General features: G+C 33.9%; 2 protein-coding genes across 3 annotated transcripts in view; one reads left to right on the forward strand and one right to left on the reverse strand.

The window, feature by feature from the left end:
- dnajc17 (DnaJ (Hsp40) homolog, subfamily C, member 17) overlaps nt 1-25,489 on the forward strand; it is a 48,722-nt gene extending 23,233 nt beyond the window's left edge. Inside the window, exon 11 of the mRNA XM_052581096.1 lies at nt 25,321-25,489. Coding sequence (XP_052437056.1) covers nt 25,321-25,443 — 123 coding nt within the window. The 3' untranslated portion in view covers nt 25,444-25,489. The remainder of the gene's footprint in view (nt 1-25,320) is intronic.
- LOC127976565 (cdc42 effector protein 3) lies at nt 10,143-16,770 on the reverse strand. 2 transcript variants are annotated; one of them, XM_052581098.1, is made up of 3 exons: nt 16,082-16,770; nt 14,806-14,881; nt 10,143-13,180 (listed from the first exon to the last, which is right to left on the reverse strand). In XM_052581098.1, exon 3 carries the CDS (start codon nt 13,127-13,129, stop codon nt 12,557-12,559), a length of 573 nt encoding a protein of 190 aa, XP_052437058.1. In that variant the 5' UTR covers nt 13,130-13,180; nt 14,806-14,881; nt 16,082-16,770; the 3' UTR covers nt 10,143-12,556. The 2 variants fall into 2 exon arrangements, with proteins under 2 accessions (XP_052437058.1, XP_052437057.1); XM_052581097.1 differs by having other exon boundaries at nt 14,806-14,853; nt 16,082-16,768.
- Nucleotides 25,490-26,004: the final 515 nt, after the last annotated feature.

Below are 26,004 nucleotides of genomic sequence, written 5' to 3' on the forward strand. Positions count from 1 at the left end.
TAAGCATAAACTAATAACTCACATTTACATTTATTTTATTCCAATGTTAGAAACTGATTTGACTTTATATTTCTCACAGTTCAAAGAAGTCAAGCTTGTTTCAAAATGATTGTAATTTTAAACCAGCATAAAATGAATGTTTTTACACTTTTTATTTATTTACAATTTCTATTATTTAATTTTTTTTTTACCAGTGTTTTGTCAAACTTAGAAGATGGAAAACAAAAACAACAACAAACAATAAATACCTAAAATGAAAAATAATACAAAATGGAGATAATGAAGAAAATTTAAAACAGAATGATTTAAATGAAAGTATTAACAAACAGAATTAAATGATGAAGATAAAGCATATTTTAATGTATTTTTAAGATTCATATTTGTGTATATTATAATTTTTTAATGTTTTAAATGTCTAGATTAAAGTGCATTATTATTATTACTGCGTATTTGAGAAAATGTTTTAATACCTCACAAATCTGACATTTCTTCTGAGACAAAAAGTAACAACTTCTTTTTTTGTAGCATTTTATTTAATAACAGAAAGAATCATCCCTAGAAATGCGACATGAAAATTCCATAAGATTCCCTCATTTAATATACAAAGTATCTTTATATTTAATAGTACGGTTTTAAACCCACTCCAACTTTTTTTAAATTCATGATTTATTAACAATTTCGTATGACACACATGGGACGGGAAAACAACAGGTACAACAAAATAAATCTCGGTGAGTGACGAAACGCATGAAGATCCTTATGGAGAGTAAGGAGCATGTGTCATAGCTTCTGTGCGTGTGTCTGTGTGTAAGTTTAACAGAAGTATAATGTTACCGCAGTGTTCCAGATGATTCCTATGGATTTGGCGTTCAATCTAAATAACATATTTCATAGCTCCGACAGAAGGACGTGTGTAAACACACAGCTCCTGAACAATGGCTTCGCTGGGTTTGTTTGACTTGGAGCTCACGGCTCTCGACCCCCAGCACAAGTCTCATTACGGCCCAACACGGCAGGATGGGTGTGTGTGTGTGTGTGTGTGTGTGTGTGTGTAATGTGTGACTGGCACGAGATCCTGCACGAAAACACCCCTCATGGCTTCACGGCCTCCCTCAGTTTTGCCAGATCCATGGTTTTCCCGCAGAATTGAGTTCGGAATGACTCTTATTTATAATCTTACAAATATAAACGCTGTTCTTTTGAACTTTTTATTCATATGAGAATCCTGAAAAACAAAATGCATCACAGAAACATGAATGTGTTCAACATTGATAATAATCTTCATGTTTCTTGAGCAGTAAATCGTCATATGTTCATGATTTCTGAAGATCATGTGACACTGAAGACTGGAGGAATGATGCTGAAAATACAGCGGAGCATCACAGAAATAAATTACACTTTAACACAGATTCACACAGAAAACAGATGATTTAAATCATAATAATATTTCACAATTTTAACAGCTTTTCCTGTATTTTTAAACTAAATATTTCTGCCTCAATTAGCAAAAGAGACCAACTTCAAAATTATGAACAGTTGTGCAAGTGCAAGCTTCTGAACAAGCAAACTCAAGATATAGATTTTATATGTACTGTATATAAACTAGCATATATATATATATATAATCACATCTTTTTTTTCTTCTAAATAAATAAGGCAAGGTGTTTCCATAAAGCAGAAAAAAATATAAAGTGTGATATAATTTGACGATCCTCCGTGCACAAGATTTACTCCATTTGTCTGTTAATGAAGTGGTTTGAATGCATGCAAGTTTTACTAAACAATATTCTAAAGGCAGGTGTAGTAAAACAGGGTAATTGTCTCATTTACTGCCTCTCAGAGTCAGTTGGTCAGCTGGCCGAGCCCCTCCGCATCCCATAATTCCCTTGGACCAGTGGTGAGGTCAGATCTGGTTCAGGTCCCTGAGGTTTGAAGCAGCTGCGCTCGACTTTGTGTTTAATAGAGACGTCTTTTTGTTCTCCTGCGAGTAGAAATGAGAAATAGGTGTGTAATGTGTTTGTCACTTCGTTAATAAATCAACTTGTTGCGTGAAGAAACTGGTAGTAAGATGAGGAAATACTTAAATTGTGATTATTTTGTCGTATTTCAGATTTAAACATTTAACGTTTCATAGTAAAAGTAATAATAATAATAATTATTATTATTACATGGTAATATGTATTGTTGTTAATGTTAAAACTTTTTATAAATAATAATAATAATTACTATTATTATTATTATTATTATTACATATTTATAATATGTATTGTTATTGTTAATCCTTTTATAAATAATAATAATAATAATAATAATAATAATATTATGATTATTATTACATAATAATAATATGTATTGTTGTTATTGTTAATCCTTTTTATAAATAATAATAATAATAATAATAATAATAATAATTATTATTATTATTATTACATATTTATAATATGTATTGTTGTTAGTGTTAATACTTTTTATAAATAATAATAATAATAATAATAATATTTTTTATTTTATTATTACTACATAATAATAATATGTATTGTTGTTGTTGTTAATCCTTTTTATAAATAATAATAATAATAATAATAATAATATTATTATGATTATTATTACATAATAATAATATGTATTGTTGTTATTGTTAATCCTTTTTATAAATAATAATAATAATAATAATAATTATTATTATTATTATTATTATTATTAAATATTTATAATATGTATTGTTGTTAGTGTTAATACTTTTTATAAATAATAATAATAATAATAATAATAATATTTTATTATTTTATTATTACTACATAATAATAATAATATGTATTGTTGTTAGTGTTTATTATTTTCATAAACAACAATAATAATAATAATAATTTATATTATTATTTTAATTTGTTACACTTTGTTTTATTTTATAGTGTAAAAAAAGCAGTACCTTTTAATTATTATATTTTATTTTAATATAAAAAATAAGATATCAATATATTGGTATTGTACTGTAAAGTAAAAAAATTATATTTAATAAAAATCATAGTTATATAAGCCATGGTAGTAATTAATAACAAGTGTTATTTTACAGCAATAGTAAAGATGCAATGCTAATATTTAGGTCTTAATTTAATCGCTTTTATACATTAAATCATTAACAAAGGATGTTTAAATGCTTCTCTATTACTTTTACTGTAATAATAAACAACTTTGATTTATTGCATTTGTTAATCTAGTTTAGGAACACAACTTGGTGTGTTTATGTGTGTGTGTGTGTGTGTGTGTGTATAAAATAGTGTATTTATGTAAAGCGATATATAAAATACAGCAAATATTAACAGCTTGATTTGTTTATATCATCACAAAATATAACTATCATCATCCAGCTCTAATCTGATGCATGCGTGAAGATATCATAAACATTAACTTGATGATTTTCTGTAAAGCTGCTTTGAATCAATGTGTTTGGTGGAAAGCACCGTTCAAATGAAAATGATTTTAAAGGTTATTTCGTGAATCGTATGATCACGAGGTGTGCTGGTGTCTTCAGAGTTTCTTCTGTTGAGTTATTTAGAAACATTGGCCTCCGTGTAACATTTAACCGTTCCCTCTGCACGCCTCTGACAATAAATCTAGATTATTTGGATGGGGTTTGGTTTCAGGGCTCCGAGCTGTGATGAATTCTCAGGGCTTGCGTGATGTATGAAGGCACGGACGGTTGTGAAACGTCTTGGAGCGTGAAATAAATGACTACTAGGAGTTTTCGGATGGTGCACTTAGTCAGAAATGAGTGTAAATTTGCACGATTTACTTTCACACACTCGAATTCTGGCTTCACTCGAGGTTACATTTTGTGACTATGTAAACAACAATAAACAACTTCTATTACTAAAAATGTACAAAAATATTCTTATAATTAATAATAATAATTGTAATAATATTTATTACTAGTATTACTATTGAGTATTATTTATTATCTTTAATTAAAATGTCTACCTTTAAATATTTTTAAGTTGTATAAATCAACATTTGTTAATAGTTTGGCTTTTAGAAAACTGTTTTAATTACTTATACATCTATCATCTAGATTAATAAATGCAGTAAATCAATTTAAACAGCATCTTTTTAGTCTCTTTTAGTCATTTGATGTTTGAAAGTGAATAAATGAATACATATTATTATTATTATTATTATTATTATTTTTATTGCAATTTTAATATTGTTGCAAACTAAAACTTTAAATATTATAATTATTTACTTTATGATACTAAATGCACTTCCATTTTAATAAAAAATATTATTTTAATTAATAATAATAATTATTATTATTAATTACTTGCATATTATTTAAATTAATAACATTAATTATTATTTTTATTATTATTATTATAAAAAAAATAAAAACCGTATACATACAGTAACATTAATAATAAATATCATTATTTAATACCACTACTACTACTACTACTAATAATAATTATGAACACTAACAATATTAATAATATTATTTAATAATAATACTAGTAGTGGTAGTAGCAGAAAATGTTTATAATTCCATCTGCGCTGCTGTCAGACACAACATGTTGTTCGAGGAGAACATTCCTCCCCAAAATAAACTGGCTTTGCCCAGACGGAGGGGTTTTTCTGGGAAGGCCGGCCGGATCTGGTGTGTGCTGCTAGTTTGTGGTGAGAACGGTGATTTAAGGAAGGGATATTTTAATCGTGAGATGCATAGCTGTGCATGATATTCTGCTGCGTTTTTCTCAGATTGTCTCCCAGTGCAAAAAAACAAAAATATCCAAACATTCCTAAATCTAGATGTTTACTTATTACACAAACATTTATTTTAAATGATAACTTTTTAACTTAAAACAACAAATATCTCTCATTTGAGTCTGAAAAATGTAAGTTTATTTGTTCTTATTTCAAGCATAAACTCACCGTTTTCTAAAAATACACAGAATTTCTCTCTGTAGAAGTTACTTTTCACGGCAAAACACAATTTTCTTACTTCGTATTTCTGTCTTGTTTTACAGTAAAAATACCTAAACATTCATAAATCAAGATGTTTACTTATGATGCAAACTGCATTTTTCTGACCCCATTTGCAGATATTTGTTCGTATTTCAAGCTTAAACTCACTTCATTTTGAGACACTTTTTTTAGAAAACAAATATTATCTTGTAAAATAAATGAAAACTAGTGTTTTCCAAAAATACACAGGTTTTCTCTTTGAAAGTGACATTTTCACGGCAAAACACAATTTTCTTAGCTAGTATTTCCGTCTTGTTTTACAGTAAAAATATCTAAATACTCCTAAATGAAGATCTTTTTTTTGATGATAACATTTTCCTTAAAACAACAAATATCTATATAGTCTGAAAAAAAATTTACATAAAAAAAAAGAATTCTTACCCCTATTTTATTATATTTGTTCGTATTTCAAGCATAAACTCAACTTAATTTTGAGTCACATTTTTTTTCAGAAAACAAATATTATTTTGTAAAATAAATGAAAATTTGACTGTTTTCCAAAAATATTGCATGGCAAAACACAATTTTATTACTTAGTATTTCTGTTGTTTTACAGTAAAAATTTATTTAAATGATACAATTTTTGCTTGAAACAACAAATATTTTTTTTTTTTTTTTTTAATGTAAATTTTAAAAAGTTATTTTTTTTCTGACCCCCTTTTGCAGATATTTGTTCATATTTCAAGCATAAATTCATTTTGAGTCACAACTTTGACTTATCTTGTGATTTTATTCTGAAGTAAATGAAAGTGAGAGTTTACACTGATTGGTTCTCTGTAAAAATTACATTTTGCAATATTATTGTGATGTTTTCCAGTACAAATATCAAAACATTCTTTAATCGAGACATTTACTGGAGATGCACAGTGAGATAATGTCTAGTTCATTTTAAACAAGATCTCCCAAATGGGTCAGAGTAATACACTTGCTTTCCTTTTGTATAAAGTTTATTTTGCTGACTCCATATGCGGATATTTTTTCTTGCTTTAAGTATAAACTCACTTTAATTTGATTTTTCTTTTCCGAAAACAAGATTTATCTCTCTCTCTGAAAAAGGGACATTTTGCACAACAAAACATTATTTTTCTTTCTTCTTTTTTGTTTTGTTTTTCAGCAGAATTATATATAAACTATCTTTAGTCAAGATATATTTACCGTGAGATGCAAAATGAGAGAACATAAGAAATAAATAGATTAAAATAAAGACAGTTTATGCTTTTTTTTCTTCTCATTCTCCTTTCTCATAGATTGATTGAGCTTTTTATAATCTAGATGCATTATTCACCGACTTCAGAAAAGTATAAGTCATATTTAGAAAGTACAGCCAGTTTTTCTGTAAACGTTAACTGTTGTTTCAGAGATCTTTAGCTGCTTGGCTTCACAATGCAGTGAAGAAACATCACGTCAGGGTTATTATCGTTAACTAAAACTAAAACCATAAACATTATTGCCACTTAAAATAAGATAAACGTTAATTGAAGTAAAATACAAAAAAAGGCAAGCTTATTTTATTTCAGCTAGCTGCCAAGACAACATTTGTCATGTTTTAGTTTAACTTGTTACGATACGATTAACTTGTTAACTAGTTTATTGACCAATTATCGGTTTTATAATTTAATTTTAAGAACATTTATTCAAAAATTGTAATCCAACCCAGATTTACTTAAAAATTTAAAATAAATAAAAAGAAAATAAAAAAAGTGTATAATTTATATATTTAGGAAAAATAAAATAACAAAATATAAATAATAGAATTTTGTTCATATTTAAAAATATATATATTTTAATTTAAAGTTTTGTCAAATTTTTTTTTTGTCATTTGTAAATACCCACATATTAAATAGTTTTAATTTACTTTTAGATTTTTTATATTCATAAGAAATTTAGCTAGAATTATTGTAATTTTGTGCTTTGCTTCTGGCATTTTTGATAAATTACATCTGTGTGGTATGGAAAATTTGAAAATAAATATATATAAATAAAATACCTGTAATATCACTTACATCTAGGGGAAAAAAATAACATACATTTTTTTGTATATTTTTAATTTTTCTGTCCTGGATGCTGATTGGCCAGTGCAGAATTTATCAAGATCAGATTCCTGGTTGTTCTCAGCAGTGATATCTGTCAGTTTCTCTCTCTCTGTCTGTCATGTGTGTGTGTGTGTGTCTGTTGTCTGTCTGAAGACTATGGAGCCAGAAGAGTCTCAATAAAGATAAATGCACACACTACAGTCACATATGCACACACAGGATTCATAGATGCACACACATGATTCATAAATACACACACAGGATACACAAATGCACACAAAATTCACAAATGCACACACAAAATTTAAAAAGCACAGAAGATTCACAAATGCATACAAAATTCAGAAATGCACACAAAAATCAGAAATACACACACAATTCAGAAATGCAAACAACCTTTACAAATGCACTCAAGATTCACAAATGCACAGAACAAGATTCACAAATGCACAGGACAAGATTCAGAAATGTATTTCTGATGCACACACACATATATCTTGATTTACAAACTGCTTGCGGTCTGTGAACTTCACTGCATTTGTGTGTGAATTTTGAGACTCCCCTGACTTGGTTCAACACACAAATGCTTTTTTTTTAAACAGGGAATGATCAGCAACCAATCAGATATCTGCCTTCTTTTAGCCAATCACAAGAATGCACCCCATGTGGGGGGGATTGTTTACTTATAAGCCAATCACATGAACGTGTTCACACAGCAATTGTATTAAATTGTATGAAAATACAGATGTTTAGATTACAATTCAGGTTTATTTTTTATTATTTTTTACAAAATATAAATTAAAAAATGTCTCAATACATATAGCCCAGTGACTGCAGAAAAAAAAGTTAACCATGGATTCATAAATTTGCAATAGGCAATTATTTCATTTTATTGAAATATTTTAATGAAAGTAAAAAAAAAAAAAATGTTTAAACCTTTTTGAATATTTAAATATATCTAAATATTCTTTTGGATGCAATATAGAAGTCACTTTAATTATAATATTCAGTCCCTACATGAAGAGAGAGTCAGTGGTCCGCTGCGAGAGGAAAGTGGCTCTCTGGCTGCGAAAAGTGGGTCTGCGGCTGTCGTTCGCTTAGGAAAGTGAGTTGATCGCTGCGTGAGGAAAGTGAATCGTTCGCTCAACTTCGCTGCTTGAGGAATCATTCGCTGAGGAAAGTGAGTCGCTCGCTGGGTGAGGAAAGTGAGTCGTTCGCTGCGTGACTCCTGAGGAAAGTGAATCGTTCGCTGAGGAAAGTGAGTCGCTCGCTGGGTGAGGAAAGTGAGTCGTTCGCTGCGTGACTCGTGAGGAAAGTGAGTCGCTCGCTGGGTGAGGAAAGTGAGTCGTTCGCTGCATGACTCGTGAGGAAAGTGAGTCGCTCGCTGGGTGAGGAAAGTGAGTCGTTCGCTGCGTGACTCGTGAGGAAAGTGAGTCGCTCGCTGGGTGAGGAAAGTGAGTCGTTCGCTGCGTGACTCGTGAGGAAAGTGAGTCGCTCGCTGGGTGAGGAAAGTGAGTCGTTCGCTGCGTGACTCGTGAGGAAAGTGAGTCGCTCGCTGGGTGAGGAAAGTGAGTCGTTCGCTGCGTGACTCGTGAGGAAAGTGAGTCGCTCGCTGGGTGAGGAAAGTGAGTCGTTCGCTGCATGACTCGTGAGGAAAGTGAGTCGTTCGCTGCGTGACTCGTGAGGAAAGTGAGTCGATCGCTGGGTGAGGAAAGTGAGTCGTTCGCTGCGTGACTCGTGAGGAAAGTGAGTCGCTCGCTGGGTGAGGAAAGTGAGTCGTTCGCTGCATGACTCGTGAGGAAAGTGAGTCGTTCGCTGCGTGACTCGTGAGGAAAGTGAGTCGCTCGCTGGGTGAGGAAAGTGAGTCGTTCGCTGCATGACTCGTGAGGAAAGTGAGTCGCTCGCTGGGTGAGGAAAGTGAGTCGTTCGCTGCGTGACTCGTGAGGAAAGTGAGTCGTTCGCTGCGCAAAGTGGGTCGCTGGCTGCGCAAAGTGAGTCGCCGGCTGTGTGAGGTAAGTGAGTCGTTCGCTGAGGAAAGTGAGTCGTTCGCTGCGTGAGGAAAGTGAGTTGTTCGCTGATTGGCTTATAAGTAAACAATCCCCCACGTGGGGTGCATTCTTGTGATTGGCTAAAACAAGGGAGATATCTGATTGGTTGCAGATCATTCCCTGTTTAAAATAAGGCATTTGTGTGTCGAGCCAAGTCAAGGGAGTCTCAAAATTCACACACAAATGCAGTGAAGTTCACAGACCGCAAGCAGTTTGTAAATCAAGATATATGTGTGTGTGCATCAGAAATACATTTCTGAATCTTGTCCTGTGCATTTGTGAATCTTGAGTGCATTTGTAAATGTTGTTTGCATTTCTGAATTGTGTGTGTATTTCTGAATTTTGTGTGCATTTCTGAATTTTGTATGCATTTGTGAATCTTCTGTGCTTTTTAAATTTTGTGTGTGCATTTGTGAATTTTGTGTGCATTTGTGTATCCTGTGTGTGTATTTATGAATTATGTGTGTGCATGTATGGATCCTGTGTGTGCATATGTGAATGTAGTGTGTGCATTTATCTTTATTGAGATTCTTCTGGCTCCATAGAAGACTCCTGCGGCTCTGTTTGTTCAGCAGCTAGTGTTTAAAGCCTCGTGCACATGTGGAGGTATCGTGTTCCCTCACTTCTCCAGATGTCAGGAGAACAGAAATACAGAAATAGCATCAGTTTGGACATGTAGTGTAACTCTGGTTGTGTGTGTCTGAGATCATGTGCTGTATAAGGTCTCTCTCTCTCACTCTCTCACTCTCTCTCTCTCTTTTATTTTATTTTTAGTTATAGTAATCATTTTATTATATTATTATGATAATAACGATTCATATAATATATAATTAATGTAAATAATAATCTTAAATAATTTAATAAAATATATTTTTAGTGTTTTGTTTTTAAGTTTCAAACGTAAAGAATCTTAATGGCTGTTTTTTTATTTTATTTTTATTTACAAATATTGTAAATAAATAAACAATTCTTAAAATAAATGTTTTATCACACTCTGCATGAGAATTACTTTTTGAAAAAAACAATAAAAAATACTAGCAGACTTTATTAGTGTTTTGTTGCAATTTAAGCAATCAATTGCTTAATATCTTTATATAATCACTGCATATTAAAAATAAAATGTTTTTTATATGCATATCCACATATACATAGTATGCATATATATATAATTGCATACATTTTAATCAAAACAATTTATTAATGGTAGATCTAGTGTGTAAACTAATATTAATAGTTAATCTCACTGATTGTGACTGAACTGACCTTACAGGTTTGCCTTATTGAAATAATAAAGTTTGGTATAATAGATCATATGATAATTCATTTTTGTGTGTAAATGCAATGAACTGAAGCTCAGAAAGCAGATAAGGAAATCACAGTTTGAAGAGGCCAAATAAAAGCTGCTCGATTATTAACTTGACTCCAGCAATCATTGACTAGTGAAATATCTGATGGTGGACAGTCAGACTGTTACACAACGTTATATAACAGACTTCATTCGAAGGGGGTATTTCTTAAAAAAGGGTGTGGGGTTTGGACAGCAAAAAGCTGGTCTCAATGCATTTCCTGGAAGAAATGTCCTGTTGAGCAATGTTTTGAGTGTTGTTATTATTGTCCAGAGTTCAGATGTTGGATCAGAAACACTGCTGCTTTTCTGTCAAGCTTCCTGCAGCGAGTTCCAGGCCGTTTCCAGCAGGGCTGTCAAATTAGCTAAATTAACCTAAATTCAAGTTTTGTACTTAAGTATTATCAGTATTTGAATTCTATTTGAATATAAAAGGCATAATTTCAGTTAGAGGGGAAAAGGCCACAAGAGGGCGCTTCACGCAAAATATTACTAACGCACATTTATTTGAAGTTACAAAACAACGCAACTGTTTTTGAAAAAAAGGGCATAGTGTTTAAAGTAATGTGTATAAACCAAATATAATTAATTAAGTTGCTTAAACTATTGTAAACAAAACAGCATCATGTACGTATTAATAAAAAGTAAAACCAATCGCAAAAAGTACTTTTTAGTTTAATATACCCTTATTTCTATATAACACAGCTCTTAGTGAATGAAAACACCCTGCACAGTTTTAAATCTGAAAGTGAACCGTGTATAAAGTTATTCATAGTCTCTCAAAACAAATTTGAAAAAAGTTGTTTTTAAAATGAAATCCAAGGCGTTTCATGTTTACATCAAAAACCATCAGTCAGTTTTCACATTGGTATGAGTGAAAATGTAAATTCCCTTTTTACCACTAGGTGGCGCTTTTGTAGCAGTAAAAATAGCTGTTTCCCCAGTAACTAAGCATCACTGTGCTCACAAACGCTGCTTTATCAAGATTCAAGATTGTTTTTCGCCACATACACGATTATATAGAGCATATATATAACCAGCAGTGAAATGTGAGTAAGTTACCAATCCCCGCAGATTAGCCTCACGCAAAGGAGGGGTTTGAAAAAATGAATCGTTGCGTGAATCGTTTGGGAATCGTTGAGCAAAAATGATACAAATAAATGCATATTATAAGACAATGTAATTGTTTTTTGACCTTGACATATTGTTGGGGACTCTCAAAACCAAATATGAACCTTTTCTATAACCCATAATAGGGGCACTTTACAAACTGCAGATGAAGTGGGATGTCTCGTTTTTGAAGTCTTTTGTGGAGTGACGAGCCGTTCTTAAGAGACTTTTAACTTTAGCCACGGAACATGCTAACATGCACATTATTAGTAAAGTCAATTTGCAAAGATTCCCAAAAGAAAAACACCTTATATTCACTTGTCATTCTGTTAGATAAAACCCCATCTCATCACAAAGTTATTTCAAACACTCAATTAAGAGAAAAAGCATATCAATAAATTATATATTTGGTCAACAGGTTTGTAAACAAGCTCATGCACATGCAAAGCTGTGCTACTGTAGTATATTTATTCAAAGCTTAGACTGATTTATGTCGCACTGTACAGCTCTGAACAAACCAGTTCCACACTGGAGAAGGAGCTCCTTGTTTAGCGATATCTTGTATCGTTTCACGTCCACCTTCCGCCGACGTACGGTCGCACACAATAATTTGTCAACAACTAGGCTTTATCGTTATTATCGCGGGAAGACGATCCCAAATCAATCGCAATTTTCACAAACACAAACCTCACGTTGTGTCAGTTACGTTTACACACTTCCTCCGAAACATTCGTCCATCATAAAAAGAGAAGGTTTATTTGTAGCGTTTTTGCATCCGTTACCAGATTTTTATTGGAAATGATGACGGATACACAAAAACGAAAATGTGTGCAAGGACCTTAATTCTTATGCTAATTCTACCGATATATCGTGAACGATACGATACTGCGAAACGATACGATACCGTTCCCATCCAACGTTTTTGTATTCTAATGTGGATTTTTTTTCTGTTGTTCGACAAATATCAAAATTAGAGTTTTTATTTGACAGCCCTAGTTTCCAGTTCACGATTGATGGACTTTATCCATCACTTGCAACACAGAGTCCAGTATAGAGGGTCCCAGATCCAGACTGAACGTGAACGCTGAGTCCGTTTGGTCCGGCTGTGTTTCCTCTGGGTTGGTTTGGGTCGAATCCCGTCCGGAGCTCAGGCTTCCACGAGCAGGACTCCAGCTGATGCCTGTCGTCTCCGGGTGTGAACATGTGTCCTCGTCTTCTTCCGTGTCCAGGAGGGGAAGTGAGCTACACTTCTGCCTCTGAATGTTCGGTGCGTGCTCCCAGATCGGGCTGCACTGGCCGGCTTCGTCCACGTTGACTCGGGGCGGTTTGGGAGGCGGCGGGAGGAACAGGTTCTGCTCGCTCTTGGAGCTCTGCAGCAGGAGACTGTGGCCCTCCTTCAGGAACGACAGGTCTCCGAAACTGTCCATGTGTCCGCTCGTACCGATGTGAGACAGGTGACGGAAATCACCCAGGGGAAGGCTGATCATGTTGACCGACAAAACCTGTTTTCGGTTCGATAGCCTCCTCTGCCAGCGTCCAGACGTGGGCTTGCGGAGTAACGACGTCCTCAAGGGCATCTTAAGACTTCAGTAGTGCGACAGCATCAGATGGTGGCAGAAAGATTGGTTCTAGAACAGATTAGAGATAGAGAAAGTCATCGAACGTCACAATAATTGTAGTTAAAATTACCCGACAGAAATATTTATAATTCAAAATAAATTAACACTTTTATACAGCAAGGATGCATTCAGTTGATCAAAAATGAATGTAAACAAATTACTATAAATAATTACTGTAAGACTTATAGATAAAAAAGAAATAATATAATACATGCTTTTATTTAAAACTTCAAGAATTGAATAATTCTATTCATCAAGGGTGCATTAAATTGATTAAAAGTTAAATTATTTTTTTCACTGTTGTTGTAAGCCTAAAATTTATTAGTTTAAAAAAAAATTTTTTTTTGTTTTAATATATATGTTTTAATGTCAAATAAATATACATTTCTTTAATAAGCTGTATTTATTTATTAGCCTATACATCATAAACTTGTAGTATGGGGGCTGTAAACTTTTTTATTATTAAATGAATTCATACTTTTATTCATAAAGGATGCATTCAGTTGATCAATAGACATTTAAAATGTTGCAAAAGATTTCTATTTCAAATAAATGCTGTTCCTTAGAACTTTATATTCATCTGTGAATCCTGAAAAATATGCATCACAGTTCCTCTAAACATATTGAGCAGCACAACTGTGTTCAACACTGAAAGTAATCAGAAATGTTTCTTGAGCAGTAAATCATCATATTTTCATGATTTCTGAAGATCATGTGACACTGAAGACTGGAGGAATTATGCTGAAAATACAGTTGTGCATCGCAGAAATAAATTACCCTTTAACGCAGATTCACACAGAAAACAGATGTTTTACTTTATAATAATATTTCAGAATTTTAACTGTATTTTTGATCAAATAAATGCCGCCTTGGTGAGCAGAAGAGACTTTGTCTGATCCAGCACATGTACTGTAGCTCTATCTCAGATATACTGTAGCTGTTAATTTTAACCAGTATTTGATTAAGATTAGATTAAAATCAAGTAGATTTTCCTCCAGCAGGTTACGGATTAACAGCTGATATTGCGACATCTTTACAGCTGCTTGCATGTTTCGTCTTCTCTCTTACAGAAAATGACTTTTGATTCTTCCGTGAGAACGTAAATTAAATCAGATTTACACATATTTTAATTGCACAATTACGTTCTGGATTCATGCGTAACCAGTGACCTGCATTCTCAGAGCATGTTCTCATAAAGTGCTCTCATTAAAGTATGAATATGGTTAAATTAGTTTGGTATACAAAGTAATTAGTCCCATTTGTAGTGATAATGTCCGTAGGAAGCTCTTTACTCCAGTTGGCATTGGCGTGGACGGTTGTGGCTCTGTTTCGCGGTTTACAGTTCATTAGATCAGCTTTCGTGACTCGCAACACTCACTCTTTAAATTTGTATGGCACTACAGAAAACATGTTTTGTTGGCCAATAAAGGTTTTATCGGCACTTTAGTAGCAGCAGGAGACGGCAAGCGCATAATGGCATTCCTCTACAAACATGCAACAAGAGGGAGGGAGGACAGAAGTGGACTGTTTTTAGGGAAATGCATAATAAATCAACAAAAAAATAAAAAATGAACAATTGCTACACTAGTTTTTGCCAGTGTAAAACGTTACAATGATGTTTGTTTGTTTGTTACCTTGAAAGGTGTGCAGGTGTTTCACGCCCACATCTGAACATCTGAGGACTGAAGCCAACAAACGTTAGAGGAGTTTCTGCTAACATGACAAGACTTGTTAGGCTATAAAACAGGTTGAACGGTTCTCGAAATAGCATCGGATATTCTGCCACAAAAACCCTAAATAGTCATTGTTTCGTTCATATTGATGTTATATTGATGCAAATCTTTTTAAGGATAGTATACACTTATACTATTTGACGTTCAACATCATTATATAACATCGCTTTTATGTAAAGCCATAAAACTGACTACATTTGAAAAAATAAAGGTGTGTTTTTGCAGCAAATGCCATAGGGAAAAAAGTGGTTCCTCAAAGAACCTTTCATTGGTCAGTTCCTAAAGTAATATTTTTATTTCTTATTATTTTAATAATCTAATTAATCTTTTTCCACTACACACTATTAAAAAACATAGATTCCAAAAGTGTGTTTTTGCAGTGATGTCATTAAAGAACCATTATTCTCTTGGTGTGAAGAACATTTTAATGATCTAAATAACTTTTTTTCCCACTATAAAGAACCTTTTGTTCGTTCCGTGGAACCATCAAAGCCAGTAATAGAACTAAAGCAGTGTTCAAAAGGCCCTAATGAAGAACCTTTGGTTTTTAAGAGTGTAGAAGAGCCATTTTTGGGTCCTCAAAGAACCATTATTTGGTTTGAAGCACATTTTAATGATGTAAAGAACCAACTTGTAACATGGAACCAAGACGCCAATAAAGAAGCTTTATTTTTAATAATGTAGAACCACCCTTTTGGTTCCCTAAAGAACCTTTCAATGGTTCCATGGATGGTGACAATGGATTCAATGATAATAAAGAACGTTTTTGAAAGAGTAGAACCATTTTTGGTCCCCTAGAAACCTTTCAGTGATCAGTTCTTCAAAGGACCATAGTTGTCTTGTTTAAAGAATATTTTAACGATCTAAAGAACCTTGTTCTACTATAAAGAGTCTTTTGCACAGTTGAAAGATTCTATAGATGTTGAAAGTTCATAATGTAACCAAGATGTTCCGAAAATAACCATTTCTTCTTATATTATGAACAATTTTCTCCACTTTAAAGAAACTTTAGGGCTTCCATGGATGTTAAATGTTTTTCATGGAACCATAAATGCCAATAAAGAACCTTTATTTTTAGGAGTGCACCCAGTTTCTGGCTTTATATAAATGATAGTGAAGTGAAATAGTGAAAGTGATCTGAAGTGTGGCTCAAGGCAAAACGAAGAGTTTCTCTTACCGTAACCCAAGAGATCTTTACAGTTTTGTCTAGTTTTTGAGCTCTGCTTCTGCAGTGCAGAGTCGGTCGTAGATCCCGAGTGTTAAAGTCCAGAGATCGTCAAACAGGTGAAGCTCGCGCAGGTGCAGATGGAGTCTGACCCTCCCTAAAGCTCGGCGTTTGTTTGGTCTGTGGTGATGTCACACCTGGCGACGTAACTTGTGTGTGATCTCAGATACTGAGGAGGTTCACCTGAGCTGTTTCACTCCGGCTTTCATCATGTTCCTGTGAAAGCTGGGAAGGGCACGGCTGGTTTCTGTCGTGTCGACGTCACGTTTGGGGGCTTCACTCGTTACTAATCCCATGTCATTGTGTCTGCTGCTGGTTTCCTGTTCCCCATAGGCTTTGCTAAGCCCTTACAGATTTGTAATGACAGCGGTCTCTCGCTCTGGGACGTGTATTTACAGGCGGACCGGCGTTACACAAGTGCTGTAGACATGTAGAAATTCCTGCTTCCCAATCCTGACCTCACAGACATTGAGACATTCTGAGTCAAGTCTAGGCGTGACGACTTGTTGTTGTTTTTCTAGAAGAATCAAAGTTTATTCAATGAAAATCTATCGCTGAAGGGCCAGAAGCACTTTAAACAGTCAGCTCACCCAAAATAAAGAATTGTTATTTATTACTCACGTTGTTCCAAACCTGTAAGACAAATTAAGATATTTTTGATGCATTCCGAGAGCTCTCTGACGACCCTCACGTAGACAGCAAGGATGCTTACATGATCGGCTAAGAACCGCCCACTCAAACAGGAAGTGACTGTCTGACCATCTAGTAAAATGTCCAACCACTGCTTGTTTTGTTTACATGCCATATATGAAGTGTGCTCTAGGATATTTTGTCAATACACTTTTCAAAACTCTACATTTTTTTACTGTCAGCTTTAAAAAAGTCTCAAAAAATCTAATTACGAGATGACAAGCGTCAAAGTTTGATTTCAGCCGTTAATTTCACTATGATTTCCATCTTTGACATGGTCTTAGTCAACATTAAAGACATCGAGATTGTGAATGTGAAGGATGATGTAGAGAACAGTAAGTGACTAGCTTGGTTTTCACAGACACTTATATTAACATGTGTTAACTACATCATGCTCTGCTGGAAAGAAAAGAGTTGTCCTCTGTATCCTTCAAGGTTAATTAGATCTGTTATTAATTGATACATTTTTACATCATAGTTTCATAAATATTAATTAAATATGAATGTATCAGCACTGTTCCAGTGAAATTGCAGTAATGTAACAATTTATAAGAAAAAGTAGTTTTTGGACCATTTTTCATTCTGGTTACCGAGTGACAACCATTCCTTTTTGTATTTATCCATCCATCCATCCAGCTATCATTCTATCTGTTTTTCTTCCCATCCATTGTTTTATTGATCCATCCATCCCACCATTGTTCTATCACTCCATCCATCCATTGTTTTATCCATCCGTCCATTCATCATTCTGTTGCTCAATTCAACATCATTCCATCATTGTTTTTCTGTCCATCCATCCATCCATCCATCCATCCATCCATCCATCCTTCCATCGCTTCATGCATTTGTTCATCCATCTGTCATTATTTCTCTTTTACTATTAATCCATACATCATCCATTGTTCTATTGATCCAGCCATCCATCCATTATCCATCCATCATTCTGTTGTCCATCCATCCATTTATCCATTCATTCTTCTGTTTCTATTCATCTGTCTCTATCCATCCTTTGTTCTATCGCTCCATCCCATCCATCCATTGCTCTATTGCTCCATCCACCCATCATTCTATCTGTTTTTCTGTTCATCCATCCATCCATCATTCTATCGCTCCTTCCAATCCATCCATCCACACGCCCATCCATCCATCATTCTATCTGGTTTTCTTTTCATCCATCCATCCATCCATCATTCTATTGCTCCATCCAATCCATCCATCCACCCACTCATCCATCCATCATTCTATCGCTCCATCCAATCCATCCGTCCACCCACTCATCCATCATCATTCTGTTGCACCATTCAACATTCCTCTGTTATTTTTTTCTGTTTATCCATCCATCCACCCATCCATCATTCTATCGCTCCATTCATTCACTCATCTATTGTTCTGTTTTTCTGTCCATCCATCCATCATGCCTCCATCCCTCCATCCATCCATTCTATTGCTCCATCCAACAACCATCTATTATTCCATTTGTTTGTATATCCATTCATCCATTTATCCATCCTGTTGCTCCCTACATCCATTGTTCTTCTTTTCTATCCACCATTCATCCATTTATTGTTCTGTTGCTCCATCCAACACCCATCCATTATTCTAGCTGTTTTTCTACCCATCCATCATTCTGTCGTTCATGCAACAATCACCCATCCATCATTCTATCACTCCATCCATCTCTTTATGTTAGTTTTAAGAGCTATTTTGGGTCAAAACATCAAATGGAATTGTTTATCTTCTGACTATTAGAAGATGCCATACAGGGCTGATGATCCTCACAGACTTTGGCGAATCCAATGAAATCTGTTCCTCAGAAGTGTCCGGTTTCCCGGCAAACAGATAAAACCGGTTCACCCTGACAACTTGCTCATTTCCGAAACCCGTCCACATCCAGTCGCCGATTCTGACACACAGACATCAGTATATTACAGTTACTGGAAAAGAGCCGCTTGATGCTCAGTACAGTAGAACGAATTTGCTCTGTGTGTCCTTATGCTTGTCAAGTGCTCCAGTGTTATTCCAGGACAGACTTGGGACATTCTGTTATGAAATATTTTGTCTAGTCATTTGAAAATGCCCTGGACAGAGTTAAGGGAAGCACTGTTTTTTTTTTTCTTCTCCCAAACAACATGAAAAGATCATCTAATGTTCCTGCTGGGATCCCGGATGGACGCCAGATTCCGAGGGGAAGCTCCAGAACTGGGTTTTCTCCACGCTTGCTTTCCATCAGAGTCCTTTCAAACGTGTCCAATAAACAAAGGGCCGCCCTTCCTTCATCGGCTTCAAAGAAGCAGGTCGTCCTCCACACATGCAACCATTCACATAAACCAAACATCAGCTCTTCATCATAACGTTTATCCAGCGCTGGAACTGCCAATTTCAACGGCTCTCTGACCAGAAGAACTTTCATGCAAACATATAATCAAGACGTTACGATGGCTTTTGCTGTCCGAGGCCCAACAGCCACACCACACTGAGTTTAGCCTGATTCCTGCTATGCGTCCTGATGACTTTGGCCTTCTTTTTTCGAGAGCTTGAGATTGTTGAGTCGCGTCCAGACTCTGGTTTCTGCGGTTGTGTTTTGTACAGATTTCTTCTTCTACTCTGTTCTTCTTGTTTCTGGGAAACGCTTCCAAGTGCTCTTGCGGCTGCTATTGTCTTATTATTGGTCTTCGAATTTTCTTTTTACTCTTAATTGCTCAGCTAAACAAGCCTGTGAGTGATGAAATATCGCATGCTTAACAATCACATGTTGTCTTCACTTTAAAATGTGCATTTTGAATTATACTATTGCATTTGAATGCTGAATGCAATATATTACGCTTTATAATAAACATTTCTATTGATTTGTCCGCCATGCACTGCAGTGCATTCTGGGATAGCTTTCTCCATTTTCTCCCTTGCTGTCTAGGTAGGGAGCGCACTAGGTTTTTGGAACAGACTAGGCTATATATGGTTTTCAAAGTCAAAATCAATTAATGTTTTTACTCACCAATGCTGGATTTATTTGATCAAAAATACATAAAAAATATTGAAATATTATTATGATTTAAAATAGCTGTGAATATCTCTTTAAATATAATTTATCAAATTTATTTCTGTGATGCTCCGCTGTATTTTCAGCATCATTCCTCCAGTCTTCAGTGTCACATGATCTTCAGAAATCATGAAAATATGATGATTTACTGCTCGAGAAACACTTCTGATTATTATCAATGTTGAACACATTAATATTTTTGTGGAAACTGTGATGCATTTAATTTTTTAGGATTCACAGATTAATAAAAAGTTCATTTTTGTAATGCATCCTTGATCAATTCAAATAAAACTATTCAGTGCATTATTTTAGCTTCTTTCTCAAGAACACTAATATCTTTCTGGCATAGTTTTATGTATTTTTATTGTATGTTGCGTGTTATTAATGCGGTGTGCGTGCTAATACACGTCTGTCCTTCTGAGATGTTGACCTCCTCACGTCTCCTGGCACACACATGTGATTATTAAATCAAGGATGTGCCGTTTGGAGAGTTTTAAAGCAATATTTGTGCTCTGCGCTGCACATTAATGAGATCAGATGGGATCACACACACACTATGCCAGCTTTACTGTAAATACAGCTTTAATGGATAACCGTGGGTGTGTGTTACATTCTTCACTGAATGCCTCTGACGTTATAATGAAGAGAATGTGATCGAATCTGCTGCACATTAATGAGCTTTTACTCAGAAAATCAGTATGTGATTATGTTGTATAATGAGTATTTCTGAACATCTGTGTTCTGTAGCTGTTGGCATGATGAGAGTTATCGCTCCAAAACTATCCAGACAGATTGAAGGATCGAGTTTAAGTTAGTTGTGTTTATCTCGCCTCTTTTATTTACTTTTAGGTTTGCTGCCGCCACATTAACTCAAGCATGCATGCTCATGTTCACATTTACTACATCAGAATCCATTTTTTTTGTTGTCTTTTCTTAAACCCGTTTATAGTTGTGTGCAACTACATCCATACTTTGTTCAAACGCCTTTATTTGCTTTAGCCTTTTGTCTGTATTGTGTGACCAGGTGTCCTGGGTAAGGTTTTATTCTTTAACACGGATAAGAAATTGCTGTACAGTCAAACAATAATTGTAAGGTGTCACATTTTTAAAAGTATTTTATGTAATATATATTTTTTCATAATTTATAACCTTTTAACTTTTTTATTTTACATGCATTTTATTAAAAATTTATATATTTTTATATATTTTTTTTAATAAATGTGCATATTTATTTAAATTTAGTTAAAATCATATTTAATTAATATTTAACCAATTTTTTATTATTTATGTATATATTACGTGTGTGTGTGTGTTTGTATTTTAATATTTTATTTTATTTTTAATATTTTATTTAATTGTATATATAAATATACAATGTATTTTATATTTATTAATTTTATCTTGAATTTTTTAATTTTAATTTTACATGTAGCTTCTCAAATAATATGAGGTCATAAACATTTCTAAACTACGTTCATCTGTAGCAGACAATTATGGGAATAAAATAGCAATGTTTAAGACTCCTTGTTCAAAAAACAGACACTGAAAATAATGATGCTAATAATTTTACACAAAAAAAAAAAATAAAGTGTGAACTTAGTGACTATTAAATAAACAAAAGTGCCTTTATATCCATGCATCCTTGTGCAAAGTTGAAGTAGTTTCTCCATTCAGACTCATGTGATCTGTTCATTTCTCTTGATTTGGTTGTGTTGTAGTGGCTTTGAGCCTCATAATGATCTTAATTAGGCGTCTGACACTCGTTTATTACTCTGAGCGCTCGTGTTGACAGATGTGGAGGAGGTTCTCAGGCTTTCAGCACTCGATCTCAACTCCAATTATATAAATATGAAATAAAATATAAATGTTATATAAAAACCTTAAAAAATTTAAAAAGTAGAAACTGCCTTGAAAATAAACTAAAATAGGTTTAGGTACTACAATTACTGAAACGGAAATAAAAACAAATTGAGGCTGAATAGAATTTAAAAAAAAGAAAAATTACAAGTGTTTCTATCATTAACTAAAACTAAATGTAGTTGTTAACCGAAATAAAATGAAACAAATGTTACATAAAAACATTCAAAACTTTAAAATTTGAAATGTTTCCTAAGCAACCGAATAAATAAGTTTAATTTTAAGTAGCAACGTTTCTAAAAGTAAAACTGAAATAAAAATAAATTAAGGCTAAATAGAAAAAAATAGAACAAAATAGAAAAAATACAAATAACAAGCAGATATTATTAACTAAAATTATGAATCATTTGTCAATCACTAATGTTTATGAATCTTTTTAATGAACTGAAATAGTTGAAATAAAATCTAAAATAAATAGATATGTTAATATAGTCAAAGAACTAAAATGGAAATAAAAATAAATCGATTTTTTTTTTAAAGATGACATGCATAATGTTAACTAAAACTATTATAAACATGGTATTTTTTTCCGTTAACAGAAATAAAGCTGAAATAAAATATGAATTTTACAGAAATAAATACATAAATAAATTAGAAAATTACTAAAACTAGAAAAATATGATTAAAGAATACAAAACTGAAGACTAATTCAAAATATTAATAAATACTATAATAGTATACAAATAATACTATATTCCAGTGAGTAATTATAACTGACTCTGGATCTGAAATTTAGTTTGCACCTGTGAAAGTGCTTCATTTTTAGTTTAAAGTAATTTCAATGGGCAGCTTAAAAACTGTCCCTGTTTCAGCTTGTTTTAATGTGTGTAAGAAAGAAAAAGAGTGATGTCCGTTCACATGAACTCATTTAACAGATGCTGTCGTCTCGTCACAGTTGTGTTCACACTCAGAAGCGTCTGATTCATGTCTCTCTGTGCTTTAGTCATGAACCGCACACACACACACACACACACACACACACGGCATGCTGGGAAGTCTGATCATGAGTTTGGAAAGCGTAATTACGTGATGTTGTTGAGTGACTTTGGTCAGGCAAACATGAACGCTTCTGGCAAATTCTTTTTCAATTAACACAAGAACACAATTCTTGTTCAGTGCTGCCATTGACTAAAACCAGTAAACATCGTTTTAATTCATTGTAAAAGCTAAAATATAATAGACATATTAGATTAAAGGGTTAGTTCACCCAAATAGCAAAATGATGTCATTAATAACTCACCCTCATGTCGTTCCAAACCCGTGAGATCTCCGTTCATCTTCTGAACACAGTTTAAGATATTTTAGATTTAGTCCGAGAGCTCTCAGTGCCTCCATTGAAGCTGTGTGTACGGTCTACTGTCCATGTCCAGAAAGGTAAGAAAAACATCATCAAAGTAGTCCATGTGACATCAGAGCATCAGTTAGAATATTTTGAAGCATCGAAAATACATTTTGGTCCAAAAATAGCAAAAACGATGACTTTATTCAGCATTGTCTTCTCTTCCGTGTCTGTTGTGTGAGAGAGAGAGTTCAAATCAAAGCAGTCTGGATATCCGGTTCGCGAACGAATCATTCGATGTAACCGGATCTTTTTGAACCAGTTCACCAAATCGAACTGAATCGTTTTAAACGGTTCTCATCTCTAATACGCATTAATCCACAAATTAATTAAGCTGTTAACTTGTTTAATGTGTCTGACACTCCCTCTGAGTTCAGACAAACCAATATCCCGGAGTAATTCATGTAGTCAAACAGTACACTGACTGAACTGCTGTGATGAACACCGAGCCGAGCCAGATAACGAACAATAGACTGACTCGTTCACGAGTGAAGAACCGGTTGCATTGGTTTTCGGATCACCAGTACTTCTTTCGGACAGTTCGGTTGAAGAAAACGGTTCACCAGTTCTTTTGCGCTCGACGTAATGGCGTCATTTGCGACGATTGCCCTTGATTCAAGCCTTCGGTTTACCCGCGCTCATAACACTAGCACAGAATCAGTCCAGAATCAATCAGCAAAAGAATCAGTTCAGTTCAGATGCTCTGTGTGTCGGTCTGCTTCACGCTGAATCACACGTGTGCAGTATCATCAGCTCCTCGGTTCACGGACGCGTCTGACAGAAACGGTTCTTCACTCGTGAACGAGTCAATGTTTCGTTCGTTATCTGGCTCGGCTGTAATGTATTTCTGTGATGCTCCGCTGTATTTCCAGCATCATTCCTCCAGTCTTCAGTGTCACATGATCTTCAGAAATCATGAAAATATGATGATTTACTGCTCGAGAAACACTTCTGATTATTATGGATGTTGATGTTTTATTTTTGAGGAGAGAAGAGCAGCATTGATTAGAAGTGGGCTCTGTTTTCACTGGTTAGATCTTCTCTGTGTCTCTGGAGCAGTGATGTTCAGTGTTCAGACCTGCGAGTCTCTTCCGATGGAAACTTCTCTGGAAAGTTTGTGTAAAGAGATGCTGCTTTTGTTTGGTTTATTGAAGATGCAGCAGTTGTTTATTTACTTAATTGAGCTTGCGTGATATTTGCTGGTTAGGTGGGAGATGGAGCCTGAGCTCATGGAGCTGGAATGATAATCACGGCCCTCCTTCCGGAATGCTGTGCTTCCCCTCTCTCTCTCTCTCTCTCTCTCTCTGTCTCTCTCTCTCTCTCTCTCTCTCTCTCTCTCTCTCTCTCTCTGTCTGGGTTGATGCGAGACCCCAGTCATCTCTTCCAGATGCAGAATCACTTTCTCTGCTCGTCTCAGTTTGTAGACACGCACTCGCTTCATCTCTGCTCTTAAATCCTTCAGCACCATTGATCCTGTTTCTCTTCAGGCGCTGTACGACATCTTTCAGCTCAATATTTCATTTTGCTTCTAAACTTTTTTATTGGTATTTAACTGGACCATGCTTAATGGTACATTCAATTTCAGCTTGTCTCAAACAAATAGATATTACATGTATTATAATTATTTATTATTATAGAAAAAATGGCACTTCCATGTCATTGATTTGGATCAAATAATTTTTTTTATTTGGCTCCTTAATTTATTTTTTTATTTTATTTGTTTTAATATTTATTTATAGATTTATTTTTGTATAAGGGTTGGGGGCTGTTTTAATTTTTTTATTTTATTCAATATTTATTTAAAAATTGCATTTGATTTTGAAATTGCATTTTACAAAAACACAACAAAATACAAAAATGCGTATAAAAATACTATAAAAAGTAAATAAATAAAAATAATGACAGTACAGAAGTTTAGTTTTTATTCTGTCAATACAAATTGTTTCAAAGCAGCTTTACAGAAATTCATGATATTAATTTAATTAATATTAATTAATTCAGTGTTTGCATTTAGCAGACGCTTTTATCAAAAGTGACTTACAGTGCATTCAGGCTAACATTTTTTAAACAGTTTAATGCATTAATGTGTGTAATAAGTTTTCTGATTGTGTTTGTGTGCGTCAGGGTTTCTTAAAAAGTCTTAATGCAGATTTTTACACATTAAGGAGCAGAAAGTCTTAAATTGTTGTGTGTGTGTGTGTGTGTCAGAGCGCTCTGCGCAGCGAGCGTGATTACGAGAGCGTGGTGCTGATGAGACTCAGACAGGCGGAGGAGAGGAAGAGGCTGATCGAGGAGATGAAGAGGCAGGAGGAAGAGGACGAGACGGCGTGACTCTACAGTTAAACTCGCACTGATCAATAAAACCTTCTGATCAATATCTGTCAGTGTTGTAGAGTTCATCGACTCTGAAACCAGTTCAGTTCAGCTCTATGAAGACTAGAGTGTTATTCTATTAAAGTGCAGAGAGATGGGAATGATTCAGTGTTTAATCGTCCCGTTCAGATCAGAGGCCATGCAGACTGATATTCTTTGGACAAACAGATGATTGTTATTATGACTGGTGAAATATCTTGCATTTAAAGTGTAATTGGTTCTTTAAAGTCAATATTTTTCATCAGTTGCATCAAGTTTTAGAGATTTAGAGTTAAGATTTTATCTTTTTTATTTCAAAATTCTGACTTTTTTCTCTTTTTTTGTAATTATGAGTTTACATCTTGATTCTATTTTTTTTATTTATTTGTATTAAAGGTAATTGTGACTTTTTATCTCTCAACTTTATTCAGAGCAATCCTTATTCTGAAAAACCTAAAAAAAAAAAAAATTAAATATAGATAATAGATATATTTTAGTTTATTTCTGTGGAGGAAACAACAGAATATTTTTGTCCGAAAA

The sequence above is a fragment of the Carassius gibelio genome, chromosome B17, assembly GCF_023724105.1.
Source record: "Carassius gibelio isolate Cgi1373 ecotype wild population from Czech Republic chromosome B17, carGib1.2-hapl.c, whole genome shotgun sequence".
Taxonomy (NCBI): Eukaryota; Metazoa; Chordata; class Actinopteri; order Cypriniformes; family Cyprinidae; genus Carassius; species Carassius gibelio.

What these genes read in the sequence shown, in the direction of transcription:
- LOC127976565 (XM_052581098.1), bottom strand. Translation starts at nt 13,129, where the DNA reads ATGCCCTTGAGGACGTCGTTACTCCGCAAGCCCACGTCTGGACGCTGG.